Raw genomic sequence first — 17,030 nt, forward strand, 5'->3', positions numbered from 1 at the left:
AAATGAGAACAAGACAATTACTATCAGGAAGTGAAACTGGAGCGGAATTGCTCCATTTTGGATCTTCGGAGCACATCGCTTCCATTAAAAGTAGGGGCCACAATGGTAATGTTTTCTTCAGATAATCTTGTTCCCGTCAGCTGATCCGTGTAGTTAACCTCGCTCCTGTCCTAACCACACGACTCGATCAGACGTTCCGAGTTGCGAATCACGCAGTGCATTTGCATTTCAAAAGTAGGTATATGACTTAGGCTACATTTGACAAACATTATTCATCGTTTGTCACAGACTGCAGCGCAATACTGTATCGTAGCAGTTCTAGCTCGCTAACGATGATAACTAGTCTTCTTCCCGTGTGGACTTAAACCAAAAGCAGCTTACTGGTTAGCCAGGGCAAGGCTTGCTAGTTGTTGTCAGACAGTACAGTAAATTAGTGGCTAACTCAAACTCATTGCCTGTAACTTATGTTCTAGCTATTCATCCTTTAGGTGGGCAGAATACAATAGTTGAAGCTGGCTTTTGTGCCTTATATGTGATATTATGACAGCAAGAGCAATTAAGGTTATGTTAATGTATGTGTGTAGACAGATGGATAGTCATGGCAAGCCCATTGTCTATACATATGACTACATTTTTCTAAATTCACTAGTGGTCAATAGACTAGTTTCAGTCATATGGCTGTGCAAAGGTAAGCCAATGTTTTTCTCAATCTTGTGCTTCTTTAACTCGCTAAAGCATGCCTGTCTGTGTTTTCAATATGTCAGCTTGGCTGTTACGCATACTTGGTCTGACAGATTGAACTTGCAGTATCAATGTATTTCTATCTTATTAGATAATCCTCTCTTTCTCTGTCTCTGTATTTTACAGGTCACACAAGTTTAGGATGGATACTTCCAAGCTTCCTAAGATCCGTGATGAGGAGCGGGAGAGCGAGTTTGGATATGTCCATGGGGTTTCAGGTCCAGGTCAGTTGTCTAGCAGTCATGTTATGTCAATTTGTAGTACAGTTTTCTTATATGCCTCTATAACATGTTGTTTCTATGAGAAAATCACTTTCATTCATTTATTCCTACTTATATTATTTGACCTCTCACCCCACAGTGGTTACAGCAACGGCCATGGCAGGAGCGGCCATGTATGAGCTGGTCCGTGTTGGTCACAGTGAGCTGGTGGGAGAAATCATCCGTTTAGAGGGAGACATGGCCACCATTCAAGTCTACGAGGAGACTTGTATCTTTTCAAAATGGCACCCATACTGTACATGATTGCGCCGTTTCCAAAAGGGAATTTGTCCCATGAGAAAACAAAGAAGAATGTAAAGAAAATGTAACTGTCATATCGGGAATAGTGTCAACCCCACATTTCTTGGACGGTCTCTGAACTTGTTTAAGATTTAAAGTGCGTACTTCTCAGTCTCATATCCACCTGACCGACTTCTCCTCCCACCTTGGTATTTTATCTAGTGTTGTTTCATGATATTTCCCTGAACTTCTGCGTCAGCTGGTGTGTCTGTCGGAGACCCTGTCCTCAGGACAGGAAAACCTCTTTCTGTAGAGTTGGGGCCGGGAATCATGGGTTCCATCTTTGACGGTATTCAGCGCCCGCTGAAGGACATCAATGACCTCACTCAGAGTATCTACATTCCCAGAGGGGTTAACATTGGAGCCCTCAACAGAGACCTTAAATGGGAGTTTTCTCCTGGACAGAGCCTCAGAGTAAGACAAACTTGATTTAGGCCTTTGTGTTGTGTATGGTGGGTCTGGATATGGGGTTTTATTCGAAAAAGAAGTATCTACATTAAAGCATCCATACTTTCTTCCTATCAGGTTGGGAGTCACATTACCGGAGGGGATATTTATGGCATGGTGTTTGAGAACTCCCTGATCAAGCACAAGCTCATGCTTCCACCACGGAACAGAGGCACGGTCACTTACCTGGCCCCACCTGGAAATTACGATGTTTCTGTAAGTGGTTTACTCAGACATATTTCTGTCCAGAGCATCGCTGACCCTAAGAATAGGCAGATCCAGGTTTTTTTGTTTCAGTTCAAGAGCAGGTTTAATAGTGTTATATTGTCAGATTGATTGCACTTCTTATGTGTTCGTATGTCAGGATGTAGTGCTGGAACTGGAGTTTGAAGGAGTAAAGGACAAGTTCACCATGATGCAAGTTTGGCCCGTACGACAAATTCGTCCTGTCACAGAGAAGTTACCTGCCAATCATCCTCTGCTTACTGGCCAGAGAGTTCTGGACGCCCTTTTCCCGTGAATATAATTCTCATTACTCCAAAATTGTCTTCTTTAACACCTCCTCCTTTCACAGTTATTGTAGTCAAGCTATCATGCTAGCTAGGATTTTCTTTTTGAATGACAAATGTTCATCCTAAAACTGTAGAAACGATTGTCTTGGTATGGTTGTCTTGGTACACAGCTGTGTCCAGGGAGGGACCACTGCTATCCCCGGAGCCTTTGGCTGTGGGAAGACTGTGATCTCTCAGTCCCTGTCCAAGTACTCCAACAGTGACGTCATCGTCTATGTGGGCTGTGGAGAGCGAGGGAATGAGATGTCTGAAGTACTGCGAGATTTCCCTGAGGTTGGTGACTCTTGGGAAATGGATTTCATTGAATTGAACATAATTATCATTACTAATCATTGTTATCATTGTTAAATACGATATACATTTACACCTAACATATTTTACCAGTAGGTGGGTGTGAAAGGAATATAATACCAGTTTAATGAAGAATTTACCAGGATGTTCAGCATTTGTTACATCTAATCTACTGTGCTCCCCTCCATCCGACAGCTTACTATGGAAGTGGATGGAAAGGTTGAGAGTATAATGAAAAGAACAGCCTTAGTGGCCAACACCTCCAACATGCCTGTGGCTGCCAGGGAGGCCTCCATATACACAGGTATCTGTCAGTCTGTCAGACAGTTTCAAAGTGTAACAGGTCATTTTAGCTGGGAAGACATTGCACGGCCGTGACGACGACTCCTACTCTTTTTGTGACACCTCGGACTTTCCATTCTGCGTTTTAGGGATCACCCTGTCCGAGTACTTCAGAGACATGGGCTACCATGTGAGCATGATGGCTGACTCCACCTCACGATGGGCTGAGGCCCTCCGAGAGATCTCAGGGCGATTGGCTGAGATGCCCGCTGGTGAGTCCACTGAGCCAGTGCCGACGAATGGTGACCCTTTGAAAGCTAGTTGGTAGTGTTACTCTACTCAGTTTGAACTGATCACACTTCTGTGGGATGCCGTTGACAGATAGTGGATATCCTGCCTATCTGGGGGCCAGACTGGCCTCTTTCTACGAGCGTGCCGGTAGAGTCAAGTGCCTGGGAAACCCAGAAAGAGAGGGCAGCGTCAGCATTGTGGGAGCGTGAGTAGTACACCTGTGTTCCAGCAGGGGTCATTGTTAACCTACGATTAGCGCTCTCCAAACCTCTTCCTGTGTAAATAGCATCCTGTCATCTAGTATAACTGATTTGCATAAGAACTGCAGACATAATGTGACAGGTATGGTAACAGGTTCTGATTTCATCAGATCTCGCAAACTATTCTCATACGACTGGAACGTAAGGTCATGTTATTATTCTGTCCCAGTGTGTCGCCCCCTGGTGGAGACTTCTCAGACCCTGTCACCTCAGCCACGTTGGGTATCGTCCAGGTAACAAAATATAATGGCCTCAGAGTGGCGTTCAATTATTTGGGAGAGCTGTGAACTGACACTCTATTCCTAACGGGCTCTTTCTTTTTGCACCCCTCTCTCAGGTGTTTTGGGGTCTGGACAAGAAGCTGGCCCAGCGGAAACACTTCCCCTCAGTCAACTGGCTGATCAGCTACAGCAAGTACACCCGCGCTCTGGACGAGTACTACGACAAGCACTTCCCTGAGTTTGTGCCACTGCGCACCAAGGCCAAGGAGATCCTGCAGGAGGAGGAGGACCTGGCTGAGATAGTCCAGTTGGTCGGCAAGGTGAGGCCAGGTTTCGAAATATGGTTTTGTTGCGTGGCGGTGGGGGTCGCGATTCGCATTCTTTTGGATGTTGTCCGTATTTGTCAACCCCAATCTTAGTGAAGGTGAGGTATGTGGAGAGTTTAAGACAAAACTGGTATTCTTGGTAGGAATCCTTCTGCTTTCTTTATTACAGGCATCTCTGATCTTGACATGTTTCATGTCACTTTGTTCTAGTGGACTGTTTAAAGTGTACATTTTCCCTGGCTACTTTCAGGGCTCTCAAATCAAAAGTTTGCTGTGAGATTACCATACCTGTCAACGTTTGGGTACGTTGTCAGGTATCCGGGAGACGAGACCAGGGCGGGGGTGGCACACCGTTATGCGATTGTTTAATTTGGTATGTAGGCTACTAGTTAGTAGGCTATGTAAGGTACAGCCCTCTGCTGCCTGTTGGCGGTATTGCCCCAAATATTCCTCCTCAATTTACAGTTTTTTACGATCGCTATGACAATTTTTCCAATACTTCTAACAATTTTCCAAAACTCTCAACGCACCAACACACCTACAACACACAATTGGCAAAACGGTTAATTTCATGCTTAAAGTCACACATTGTAAACTAAACTCCAACACTAATTTTCATAACACAATCATACACTAACATAAAACACTGTCTACCAAAACACTCACATGTTCTCTTTCAACGGGAACATTTAGTCAATCATAGCACAATGTCATAAAAACACTAACATCAGATGGAACTACAGAAACGGCATTCTTTTATATATGTCAGGTTTCACAGTATATTGATCATAGATTGTGTTTTGCACTGCAGTTTTTTTTAAGCCTCTGTACATTTTAGTTTTGTTGGGTTTAGGAAATGCAGCATTTTGTTTCTTTTGCTGCAGATATTCAGTACAAAAAATGAATGACCCATCTCAGAGTAGCATTATAGAATGTACAGTTTATGAAAAAAGAAGAGAGAGAATTGCTGCAGTAAAGGCTTCATTTGCAACAGGACATTACTGTAAGATAACAGAAATATGCAATATAGCTGCCATTTACAGTCACTTTCATCAGTTACCCTAGCTCTAGCCCTTCTCTGAGCGCCACCACGCATTCTAACTCCTCTCCCGCTCCCTTGTCCTGGTACTTGTCTTCCTCTCTCTCGTGCAGGCATTATTCTTACTTTCTTTGTGTTGTTCTATATTGTTATTTTTCCACACAAGATCAGCCCAAAGAGGTCCTCTTTATATACCATATGGTCATGCGATTGAAAGAACCTCAACACCTGAGTGTTTCCTAGATGGAAATCAGCTGTGATTTATTTGCATAACTTCAACCAGCTGTTTCTAAGTAGCATTGGAATAAAATACAGGGGATGTATTTGTGTTTCAATTCACTGCAATGCCTGTAAAGTCCGCCAACACCGTATTGCCGACGTTTTCCTCCGCCAACTCTTACTTTTAACAGATAAGGGGCCCTGCGTGAGCAGGGCATCAAAAAATTGATTGATACTCGTAATGTTCCTCTCCACGGAAGTCTTTAGTAAAAGGCGAAAGGCTTATACGATTGAAGAGAAACCAGAGTGTATAAATACTCATGGGGAAGCCTCTACGCACCTATTCTCGGCCATGACATTGCATTTGATGGTTCAACATTGTGTTTTTCAGGAGACCCACGCTAGTACTTGAAAAGTACGCTAAAACTTGTTTAAAGTGACAGATATGTAACGTATGTTAGTATATCCAGTAATAGACGCCTTTTTATTTGGTCTGCGTACACGTGAAAAGCATGATGGGAAATAGTCCTTTACGTTGAGAAAAACGAACATTTCTGCAATTTAACATTACATACTTCGAATGATGCCCTTTAAACTCTCATCGAATACTTTATTATGTTATACCTACATGGTAAAAAGAAACACTTTTGCAAAGGTTTATCGAAATGTACGAGTTTTGTGCCGTGTGTTACAGACACGGCCTCGACCCAGTCGGAGTAAATGCAGTCGCCGACGGTCTTAGTTTTTGTCGTCCTATTTCAACATGTGAAAGATATTCTTATTTAAACATGTCCCAACTGGACACCCAGTTGAATGTTGTTTGTGATTTAAAGGAAAGTTTATTTTTTGTGTGTAATGTCTTAATAATCATAAAAAATGACTAGACTACTGAAAATATATTTTCGAAGAGGTGTCAAGGAAATTAATTTAGGAAATGAGAACAAGAGAATTACTATCAGGAAGTGAAACTGGAGCGGAATTGCTACATTTTGGATCTTCGGAGCACATCGCTTCCATTAAAAGTAGAGGCCACAATGGTAATGTTTTCTTCGGATAATCTTGTTCCCGTCAGCTGATCCGTTTAGTAACCTCGCTCCTGTCCTAACCTTACGGCTCGATCAGACGTTCCGTGGAGAGTTTAAGATAAAACTGGTATGCTTGGTAGGAATCCTATTGCCTTCTTTATTACAGGCATCTCTGGCAGAGACTGACAAAATTACATTGGAAGTTGCTAAACTCATCAAAGATGACTTCCTACAACAGAATGGTTATACTCCATATGACAGGTGAGCATTGCAATATTGGAAGATGGATACAACTACTGTTTTTTGGCCTTATTTATTATATACATATCTGAGTGACCGGTGTGTGTTATACAGTAGACCTTGACAAACAGTTTGTCTGTTAAGTGCCGCAAAACGCAGCCTCTCTCAATCCTAGTCCGAACCAGGATTGAGAGCGGCTGCTTTAAGGATTATTCAGAATGACAAACATTCCCCTTTCCCCTCCCCGAAGGTTCTGCCCCTTCTACAAGACCGTGGGCATCCTGTCCAACATGATCGCCTTCTACGACATGGCCCGGCACGCGGTCGAAACTACATCCCAGAGTGACAACAAAATCACCTGGTCCATTATCCGCGAGAACATGGGAGAGGTCCTATACAAGATCAGCTCCATGAAATTCAAGGTAGCCTCTGATGCCAACTCGATACGATCCAGGGATGTTTGATGTTTGAACTGCTCATTTGAATTGAACTCTTGACTCCCAAACCCTCCTGTCTTATTAACTCTTGTTTCAGGACCCAGTGAAAGACGGGGAGGCTAAGATCAAGGCGGACTATGCCCAGCTTCTGGAGGACATGCAGAACTCATTTCGCAGCCTGGAAGACTGAGCTCTGGTCCTTCTCTCGACATCCCTTCCTCTCCCAGCCCTGCTAGTTCTCCCAATGCCCCAGTGAAACGCAATGTGTTGCTCCAGAGGCGCCCTGTTTGTGAATGTCTTCTTTAGGCCTGTGACCTCACTACAATCACTTCAACTCATTTCTATCCTTGGTGTTCCCCTACCCAGATCCACATTCCAATCTTATGTCCCTTATCACAACACTACACTCTTGTATGTTTCTTACAACCCTACTGTCGTCTACAAGGCAGTACTGGAATCCTCTGGGTTTAAACTTGAAGTGATCGGTACCAAATGTGACACGGAGAGAAGGACCAAATGTTTTGATTGTAGCAATAAAACTGCTGCTGCCCCTACTTGCATAGATGTGCAAGTGACCACAAGCCGTGACAGTACTAATTCATAGCCCCCTTGTTGCAGCCAGCCATTTATGGCCTCAATCAGGTGCAACACTTGCACTTAACTTGCTGCTGCAACAGAATGCTGACTGTCAGTTGATTGACACATGTGGATGTATACAAGACAGATTGTTGACTGAAATTGAGACATTTGGTCAAGGGATGGAGGCCTCCTGTTTGTTGTCAGGATGTTGAGACACTTGTCGTCAACCTTACCTCAGAGATGTGAATTTGTTTTCTCTGAGGATACATTGATGTTGGTTATTTGTCTCTGTGTGTGTGTGTGTGCGCGTGTGTTAAACTGTTAGTCCCTTGTGGCAAACATGTTCTGGTATATTTATGACAAATATTCTATTTGGTTTCAAAGATAAATAAATTGATAATGACTATTTCCATTCAGCCACAGTATCTCATATGTCAACATGAATGAACAATAAGACAGAATACATGATGATGATCAGGCATTAGCTGATATACTGACAGATTAACCAACAACCCTTAACCGTAACCCACAAATTATACAGATGTGTTATTCAACACACAATAAAATATCTTCTCTTTTTCAAATAAACCAGAGAAAAAACATTCAGAATATGATTAGTCATAGGGACACTGACATCCCAGTTTATCACATTTCAATTATGCTGACAGATTTAGTCTTCTATCCCCACCTATGAATAGAGGACAATTGTTTAACCCTTGTGTTATCTTCGGGTCATTCTGACCCATCAGTCATTGTGACCCACCGTCGTATTGCGACAGATTTACCGCATACAAAGACAAAGTGAAGCATTTTATTTTAACAGCTAGGCTGTCTCAGACCCCCCACATTGCAAAGGTTAAAAGAAAATTATTTTAATTTGTTTTTGTATTGGGTAAAATTGGGTAAACACAACGAAGGTTCGTTATGAACCTTTGGGTCATGTGACCCGAAGGCAGCACGAGGGTTAAACTACACATACAGTTGTGTTTGTCTATCACCTGTTTTTTTCTTATCCCTTCCCTGCTGGTTTGAAAATGTCCCTTCATTGGGCCGCCTGCCCTCCCTTCTACAGTTGACTCTCTGGGGTCTGCTGTGCCAATAGGGCCCCCTCTCTTGGCAGAGAACTGTAGAATGAGTTAGGGATCGGTCTCTGGGTAGTGATACAAGGGTGCAGTGGAGGACTGACCTTTCGAGAACGAAGCTCTCACTCTGGTGCTAAACTCAAAACACATATGCTTCCCCCAAAAACATCCAAATATGTTTGGTAGCACTCACCAACTTTGAGGGGAATAAGAAAATGAAAAACATTGACCATTGGCCGCCTACTTCTAGTGTGTACCTACATGGATAATACAATAATTATTCGAACATATACTGTATATGAATGTAATCATATAATATTTCCAATTAAATGAAAATTCATATTGAATGAAGATGTACAATGCCCAACTTTATTTTAAAATCCCCATCAAATGTGCTTACTTGACTACAGTTCTAGCTATACACTGCTGAGCGTGGCTTTACACATGAGACTCAACCTATTACAGTGTGCTGTCTGCAGCTGACTGCATTACTCTGCAAAAATTGGATTAGTGTCTTTCTCTTGTTTAATGCATGTGGTTTAAGCTTTCAGTACTCCTTACTTCTGCCTAATGGTAAGCAAGCCAAGGGAACATCAGTCTCTGAATTGATCGGGATCATCCACAGAAGACCACCAGAGTAGACAGTAGGAGGATTCAGCCATCTCTGCATCTCCCTGCTTGTAATATGAGTGTGTGTGTCTGTGTGTGTGTGTCTGTGTGTGTGTGTGTGTTTGTGAGAGAGTGTGTAAAAGGAACATGCAGTAATTAGTCTACAATACAGCTCTGTCTTGAGGATCTCAAATAGTCCCTTCAAGTTACAGATGCAATGGGTTCAGTCTAAGAAGTATCAGAAACCCTCTTCAATACTGTTCTATGCGGAGCTGGGGGGAAGGGTCACATGGCTGGCTGGAGGAAATATGATGCCAAAGGGTGGGGCTACACTGTCCCTCAAATACCCCGACACCCTGGTCCTTGCATAACCGCCTGTAGCCTATAAAGTCTTCCCCACTTAGTGTCATTCAATCCAGTGTGAGCTGTCAAGAGTTGTAGCTGAGCTTTTTTAACACGTTGGTGTTGTGAGCAAATGAGAGTCTGAGATAACTATGGCCTGTGTTCCGTGCAGCTAAACACATCAAACCCTAGACAAAAGAGACCGAAAAACAACCTTCCCAAAATTGCAGCAGTATAACCAAAATGCGACTAAATAGGCCTACATTATCAGACTAAATGTACAAGCCATTAAACAATATCTAACAGCGGACTAAAGAGAGAAAGGGTCGTTTTATTGATACCAAAGACATTTAAAGTAGCCTAATTTAGGTCCAGTAGCTATACCCAACCCATGTATTATTATAATATCCGTAGACAAAAGATGCTCTTCAGTTGTAGGCTAATTGCTTTCACTTCTACACGTAGCCTACGTTATGTCTCTACGGCACCTACCACTGAGGCACTGTGGAGAAGCTGTCCGCCTGGGAATCCTTGAAATACGAACCCTCTCTACACGCTGTTCCACTGTCGCCACCACAGCCAGACGTGACTCTCTTCAAAAGCAAGAACTCTGACTTCATTAGTTCTTGTCACCAAACCGAATAGTAGAAGAACTATTTCAATTTATTTGGACATCAACATTGAAACGTAAGTTATGATCGAATACCCTGCGAAGGACTTTGAATATTTTTGGAAATGTTTAACTTACTTGTTTTCATGGTTGTGTTTGCACTTCATTTTACAATTTGATTTCCATTAAAACTAAAGGAAATGGGAAAATAGGTTTGAAGTTTCAAAAATGTGTTATCACCGGGTTTTAAGTTTCCTATAATCAACCGTAAAACGATAAGTAGCCAATTTGGCCAAGCTGGGGGTAGTACAATTAGAAGAGGGTTGTTACGAAAGATAACTTCTTTTTTTTACAACACCTTGTATGCGGTAGGCTAAAATCATAAAAAGAAGGTAAATTCAAATGCCCACCTAATAATCTATCCAGTAACCAGGTTTAACACCTGTTATAGTGGTCCACGTTACAACCAACAGGCTACTCACCACTAGGCAGGTTGCTTAGGATTCTAACCTCTAAAACAGAATAGCCTTTTAAGAATATTTTTCTTTTCAACAAAGTTCTAGACTTTATAGGAAATTGCCAAATAAAAAAGAAAGGGAAGGGGTTTCCAAACTCGTAGGCTAGGTCAAGGAGAGCCAGTAATTGTAACTTGTGTTATGTGTTCGATAACAAAGCCAACACTGGCAGTCATTCAGATGTGTCAGCCTGCCTTCATGATTGATGCCTACGTTGAGGACCTTTGTTCTTTTTTTTTTGTCCTAGATAGATTTTCCCTGTGGACATATTGGCCTTGTTTCTAAAAGTGAAATGAGTTGTACTCCTCTGTGGTTGGATGACATCCTGAATATTATAGAAATGCCTATTTCATTAAGAGCCTACAGATATTTATTTTTCCAAATGGATCCAAAATTATTTTCCATTGTTAACCAGTAAGACTGTTGTGTGTTCATTAGAACAGTATTTATAGGGCATACTATAGTCTACAATTTAATGGAGTACTCTACAACACAAGAAGCCAGTTGATGCTAGTATAACAGTATAAAAGCTATTTTAAGAAACTACAAAAGTAAATTGGGGTTAAGTTCCACAAATTAGTTATTTTGCAAAGTGGTGCCAGGTCTCATTAAGATGACACGATGTTGATGGCCTTGGTGATGAGGTGTGGGTTGGATGAAGATGTGTTCGTGGTTGGGTGCGTGGGGTTTGGAGAAGTAGCTGCCGACTGGGTAGAATGTTGTGGAGGAGGCTTCGTTTCAGCGTGAAGACGATGTTGTCCGAGAGGCATGAGTGGTCAGTTGTAGCGCCATTAGCGCTCTCAGAGCACCAGGAGGAGTCTGTGGATTTATCACACCCTTTTTTCTCACTTTGCTGTAGCCAGAATGACGACCCAGGTCTCCAGTGTAAAAGTACATTGCTTACCTCAGGCTGCTCCCATACACTTGGATTATGAGCCTTAATGCCCTCTAAATCTCCATTCAAAATGGTAGATAAAGGCCATTATCCTTTTTTTTACTTGAATGGTATGTTTTTGTTGTTCAGTTGTCTTGGCCTGCCTGTGGTACAGCTTTCGCCAGTTTCCGATTCCTTCTTTTTGCTCCTCGTTTGAACAGATACGGTACACAGTAGAATAACAGATAAGTCACCATGAAAAAGGAGAAGTTTAACCCCCCAGAACCGGACGATCCGATGTGCTGCTGTGAGTGTGACGTCGACCCATGCGGATGCTGCTGTGACAGTGAGGATCTGGATGAAGCCTGCAACAGGTCAGATGGTCGGAGAAGAAGATAATGGCCCCCCAAAAATATATTGTTCCATTTCTTTCTCTTTCAATCCTACCTTCGTTCTTGATCCTTTTCAATCTCTCTGTCATCCTGTAGATGTCTAAAGGCCAAGCTCCAAAACACACCACCTGTGCTGGATCGCCTGAGGCTGCCCCTGCTGTCAGATGACCGGCAGGTTGAGATCTCCATGGTTCCTGCTCTGATGCTGCTGCCTGTCCTTCTGCACGTGGCAGCCTTGCATTTCTTGCTGGGCATCATCATCCTGACTGCCATGCCCGGCCTGGTGCTGTGGTACTATTACGCAACGCACAAGAAGAAGAGACGCACCCTGTTCTTCCTCACCCTGGCACTCTACTCCCTGGCGTACATGTACTACCTCTTCCTCACAGAAATAGTACCGCGTGGGGATGTTAGTCACTTGCAGCTGGGAACTGTGACCGTCGGGGTAGTTCTCACCCTGGTCTCCCTTATCCGTACCAAGAGAGGGCCTGGATTCGTGAAGCCTTCATTCGATGATGCCGACAGTCTGAACACCACTCACGGCCAAGAGCTCAATAGAGGCTCTGACCACCACGTCAATGGAGCCGGCCAGTGTGAGGTGTCTGACACCAGTGTTGGAGCTGTGAGGCTGCCGGCTGAGGCTGTCCCGGGGGAGAGAGGCAGATGTCCGGTGTGCAAAGTGACTCGCCCCCCGAGGGCGGGACATTGTCGCATCTGTGGCGCCTGTGTTCTCCGCCTGGACCATCACTGTGTCTGGTGGGTTCCAGTAAGGTTGTGACCCATTTGTGTTTCTCAACTTTTACCTCACTCTTCCAAGCTAATGCTAAATTACCTTAGCATTTCAGAGTCTTGGAAGTATGGCAGCTCTGTGGAGTAGACTCTTTGTTTATTATGCTTGGACAGTATGGCAGCTCTGTGGAGTAGACTCTTTGTTTATTATGCTTGGACGGTATGGCAGCTCTGTGGAGTAGACTCTTTGTTTATTATGCTTGGAAAGTATGGCAGCTCTGTGGAGTAGACTGTTTATTATTCTTGGACAGTATGGCAGCTCTGTCGAGTAGACTCTTTGTTTATTATGCTTGGACAGTATGGCAGCTCTGTGGAGTAGACTGTTTATTATTCTTGGACAGTATGGCAGCTCTGTCGAGTAGACTCTTTGTTTATTATGCTTGGACAGTATGGCAGCTCTGTCGAGTAGACTCTCTGTTTATTATTCTTGGACAGTATGGCATACTTGGTTGACTTAATGGCAATATGTCATCAAGAGTCAGGAGAGTAAGAAACCAGGACTGAAGTGATTCACACTTCTGGCAGGACTCAGCTGCCAGGGCATGATGGTGGTTGGAAGCTGGCATTGGTCAGACTTGTAGCCCGCTGTGTCGGCTTAGAATGGAACTAATGAGATACCACCTGTTGGATAATGCTGATGGGTCACTGACAAGAAATCAATGGATACAAGGAATGTTTGGCCAAGAACTAAACATAACTACTTCAGTCAGTGTGCTCAGCTTTGATTAATAATACATGCGTAACATTTTTGCTTAGTTAATTTAGAGTATTTTGTGTAGGCAGGCAAGAATACAATGTATTCATGAAGTTTTGAATACATGTTGTAAGGTGGAAATGGGTAAATCATTTGGAGAAGCAGAAATTATCTTTCCGAATTGCAAGAACAACTATATTATGACTATACCGCTACAAATGGTGGTTTATAAATTGGTCAGGATTGGTCATGTCCCAAAATGGCAAGACATGACACTCATTGAGACAGTTGAATGAAGTGTCATTTATCCAGAGAGATAAGTGCTTGTTCACTTAGTTTTAGCATACCAGTCGTGACTCGTGAGTGAGTGAGTGGTGAATGTAAGAGTAAGTAACAGATGTTGGGTAGTGGAGGCTATTGTGTGGATAGAGAAGTATTGACCAAGCAGATGACCCCGTTTCCCTTTGCAGTTCTTTCGTTTACACACGTGCAACTTTCAGTTCTCCGACTCTAATCTGATATCTACAATTCTCAGTGCACAAAAAACTCTCTACCAAATCGTTTAACTAGGACGGTCAGGCGATAGAAGACTCACTAAAGTCAGGCAGGCTGAAGAGACATATGCAAAGCCCACAGGAGTTCACCCCCACCCCAACAAGGTGAAGCAGGCTCAAACCAGAACAATCTGTCACCATTGGCCTTTAGACACGCACACACCAAACAAGGGAATGTGGTCTTGCTCTTGATTGTTCACGTGCGGACATGGTCGAGTTTGGGGATGTTTTAATTTTAGCCACAGTGTCTTTGTGTGTGTGTGTATGTGTGTGTGTGTCACTGTGGAGACAGGATAAACAGCTGTGTAGGCCAGGCCAACCATCGCAGTTTCCTGATGACCCTCCTGGTCTTCCTACTAACCTGTCTATATGGGATCAGTCTGGTGCTCCGTAGCGTGTGTCCACGCCAGTACCTTCTCACTGCCCTGCTCTACTGCCCAGGTGTCTACAATCACTACAGGTACACTGTCATACCGTCAGAACAGTCACACTCTGAAATCACTTCCTCGTATGTCACATCTACAGATGTTTTCGTTTCATTTACTCTGCGGACCATTTGTGGCACAGTACGTTTAGTCGTAGCTGTGGTAAGCTACAGTTAAATGTAGAGTTTGTTGGTAATGGGAGGTGATATGTGCTTCAATGGGGGTAGTCAGTAGTCACGCAGAGGAATTGATGTTTTGGGGCTGAGGTTTTAGGCGTGAATAGAAGGTACCCTACCAGTATTCCTCATGTCCTATTCACCCCCCACTACTCCCTGTGAATAAAACCCCCCAAATAATTGTATTATAGACCCTCTAAACTAGCATAACAGTAGATATGAAACTGGGTGTTGAGGTGGCTCACCTATCAAGTATCCATACCATGGTCTAAGGCAGGGGTGTCCAACCCTGTTTCTGGAGAGCTATCTGTCTGTAGGCTTTCGCTCCAACACTAATCCAGCACACCTGATTCAAATAATTAGCAGGTTGATCAGGTAACTTGTGAGGAATCAGGTCAAATAAGTGTTGTTGGAGCAAAAACCAACAGGCAGGTAGCTCTCCAGGAACAGGGTTGGAGTGTCCTGGTCTAAGGCCTTGCCGCAGGGGGCCAGGTTTGAATTCATCCCGGGCCATTTCCTGCATGTCCTTCCCTCTCTCTCTCCATTACATTTACAGTTTTTCTTCACTGTCAGAAGTAATGGACTGATCAGCGTGTAACATTCATTCAAACAGAGTTATTTGCTTTTGAAAACTCAAAACAGTCAGGGAGACTGCTCCCGCGGTCCAAGTGTTTTAAAGGCTAATCGTGATTTTGGAATAGGAATGGTTAGAGCCCACAAAAGAAGCACCTAAATGCTATCATGGTAAACACCTAACATCTTAATTCCCCCTTGAGGCTGAAATGAGAAGACACAATAGTGTCCCAGCCAAGTACGATATGTTGCATTACGTTACAGTAAATGGTCTGCAGATTAAAAGGCGTTGTATCAAGAAGTTATTTACATTTCAATCCTTTACCGAAGCTGAATTTTGAATTGACAACCTTCCTGGCACCAGGTAGGAAACCAAATGGCACCAAAAATAGCCGTGGTTCTGAACTAAACTGATAATACTCTGCATATTTACAGCTCTGCCCTTTGCTTCACCTGTGCCTGGTACAGCAGCATCGTCACGGGAGGACTGCTACACCTACTCGTGCTGCAGCTGGTAAACGTCAGCTACAACGTGACAGAGCGGGAGGCACAGATTGCTTTGAGGAACAGAACAAGCCAAAGCCGCCTGTGTGGCCTGGTGGTGGACACAGGTGTTTACTCACGCGGCTTCTTGCGTAACTGGACAGAGTTCCTGACCATGGGAGAGCCTGCAATACTCTCCTCCAAACACACAAATCTGGTTTAGCCATGATTCGACAACTACCTTCAGCAGACAACCCTCTCTGGACTGTTGTACTGAAAGTGTGGCTTTAGACTATGTACATAATCCTATATAAAAAAAATATGATGGGTTACTATTTGTCCCTGAAGAGAAACCTTACGAAAATGATCCTCAGGTATCGTAGTCTAGTTCTTCCTGATTGGCTAGACTCTAGATTCCAAACATGTGCATGCTTCAAACAGACAACCATGGTCACCGTACCGAAGAAACCTTCCCTCACCTGTCTGAATGACTACCGCCCCGCAGCACCGACCAAATCAGTCAAATCCCACATGCAATGGGGGAAATCACTTCCCCTCCTTGCAAGGCACCTACCACACACGGTTCCTCAGAAACACAAATGACTACAGCCACTCAGGCACGGCTGCTGTCTGGCAAATGGTACAAGAGCATCTGTTCACAGACTTCCAGACTCACCGGCAGTTTCTTCTCCCAGGACATCAGGCTTCTCAACTCATTTCAGTTGACCATTATTCACCTCGATGTTAGCTATGGTCACTTTAACTTAATGTACAAACTCAATCACTTTACATCTATAATGCTTACATCATGCTCCTTACATATGTAAAGTGTACCAATGTATTTATGATAAGCAAATTCAAAACAGGTAGCAAGATGTGTACTGTAGATGTTGATGTACATAAGCCTACATTTTTCCCAACAAACTCACAAATGTACTTTCAGTCTACAGATCAAATGTATAGCTGCACGTGTGCATTAATTGACTTCCGAAACCAAGCTGTTTCTGCACACGATGCCAAAACAGCCAGATGATCAAATATTTGTGTGACTTCCCAGGCTTAAAGAAGTACTGTGTATATTCACAATTAAATTACTATCTATAGGAAACTGATAAGTTCCATCCATCCACTGTAATCTCTTCTTGAACATTGATCTACTTATGTATTATTTAAATAAACCAAGACACAATGTATTTGATACCTTTACTCTAAAGACGGCACAGAAAAAAATGGTAGCTATCAAGAAGCTCAATGATGAGCACAATTTAATGGAGATTGGGATCTGTAAAGACAAAAGGTGTGTAACTTTCAAAAAGTTACACACACAACTTAAAAAACAACATCTGATAAAAAAAGTTATAAAATTCCCCTGCTGTCATAAC

General features: G+C 43.2%; 2 protein-coding genes and 1 non-coding gene across 9 annotated transcripts; 2 read left to right on the plus strand and 1 right to left on the minus strand.

The window, feature by feature from the left end:
* Positions 1–60: 60 nt before the first annotated feature.
* On the plus strand, positions 61–7,942 carry LOC134013898 (V-type proton ATPase catalytic subunit A). The gene is made up of 15 exons (XM_062453663.1): positions 61–234; positions 868–965; positions 1,102–1,230; positions 1,501–1,715; positions 1,827–1,964; positions 2,113–2,264; positions 2,431–2,593; positions 2,807–2,915; positions 3,043–3,165; positions 3,275–3,389; positions 3,614–3,677; positions 3,782–3,985; positions 6,441–6,535; positions 6,765–6,936; positions 7,049–7,942. The coding sequence occupies exons 2-15, from the start codon at positions 884–886 to the stop codon at positions 7,139–7,141; spliced, it is 1,854 nt and encodes a 617-aa protein (XP_062309647.1). The 5' UTR covers positions 61–234; positions 868–883; the 3' UTR covers positions 7,142–7,942.
* Positions 5,447–5,559, minus strand: LOC134014101 (U5 spliceosomal RNA). The gene has a single exon (XR_009929025.1). It is a non-coding gene; the product is annotated as a U5 spliceosomal RNA (small nuclear RNA).
* Positions 7,943–10,057: 2,115 nt separating the features above from the next.
* Positions 10,058–16,991, plus strand: LOC134013923 (palmitoyltransferase ZDHHC23-A-like). Of its 7 annotated transcripts, none has more exons than XR_009928998.1 (5): positions 10,058–10,250; positions 11,784–11,936; positions 12,051–12,710; positions 14,284–14,967; positions 15,025–15,742. XR_009928998.1 is itself a non-coding variant. In XM_062453693.1 (5 exons), exons 2-5 carry the CDS (start codon positions 11,818–11,820, stop codon positions 15,869–15,871), a joined length of 1,218 nt encoding a protein of 405 aa, XP_062309677.1. In that variant the 5' UTR covers positions 10,059–10,250; positions 11,784–11,817; the 3' UTR covers positions 15,872–16,991. The 7 variants fall into 7 exon arrangements, 6 of the variants coding, with proteins under 6 accessions (XP_062309677.1, XP_062309678.1, XP_062309679.1 ...); XM_062453693.1 differs by having other exon boundaries at positions 10,059–10,250; positions 14,284–14,451; positions 15,601–16,991; XM_062453694.1 differs by having other exon boundaries at positions 10,059–10,250; positions 14,284–14,451; positions 15,634–16,991.
* Positions 16,992–17,030: the final 39 nt, after the last annotated feature.

Source organism: Osmerus eperlanus, chromosome 27 (assembly GCF_963692335.1).
Source record: "Osmerus eperlanus chromosome 27, fOsmEpe2.1, whole genome shotgun sequence".
Taxonomy (NCBI): domain Eukaryota; kingdom Metazoa; phylum Chordata; class Actinopteri; order Osmeriformes; family Osmeridae; genus Osmerus; species Osmerus eperlanus.

What these genes read in the sequence shown, in the direction of transcription:
- LOC134013923 (XM_062453693.1), top strand. Translation starts at nt 11,818, where the DNA reads ATGAAAAAGGAGAAGTTTAACCCCCCAGAACCGGACGATCCGATGTGC. An exon ending in CTGGACCATCACTGTGTCTG is followed by an intron (nt 12,711 to 14,283) that starts GTGGGTTCCAGT and finishes CTGTGGAGACAG; the next exon opens with GATAAACAGCTGTGTAGGCC. An exon ending in GGTGTCTACAATCACTACAG is followed by an intron (nt 14,452 to 15,600) that starts GTACACTGTCAT and finishes GCATATTTACAG; the next exon opens with CTCTGCCCTTTGCTTCACCT.
- LOC134013898 (XM_062453663.1), top strand. Translation starts at nt 884, where the DNA reads ATGGATACTTCCAAGCTTCCTAAGATCCGTGATGAGGAGCGGGAGAGC. An exon ending in GTTCTGGACGCCCTTTTCCC is followed by an intron (nt 2,265 to 2,430) that starts GTGAATATAATT and finishes CTTGGTACACAG; the next exon opens with CTGTGTCCAGGGAGGGACCA. An exon ending in GGTTATACTCCATATGACAG is followed by an intron (nt 6,536 to 6,764) that starts GTGAGCATTGCA and finishes CCCTCCCCGAAG; the next exon opens with GTTCTGCCCCTTCTACAAGA.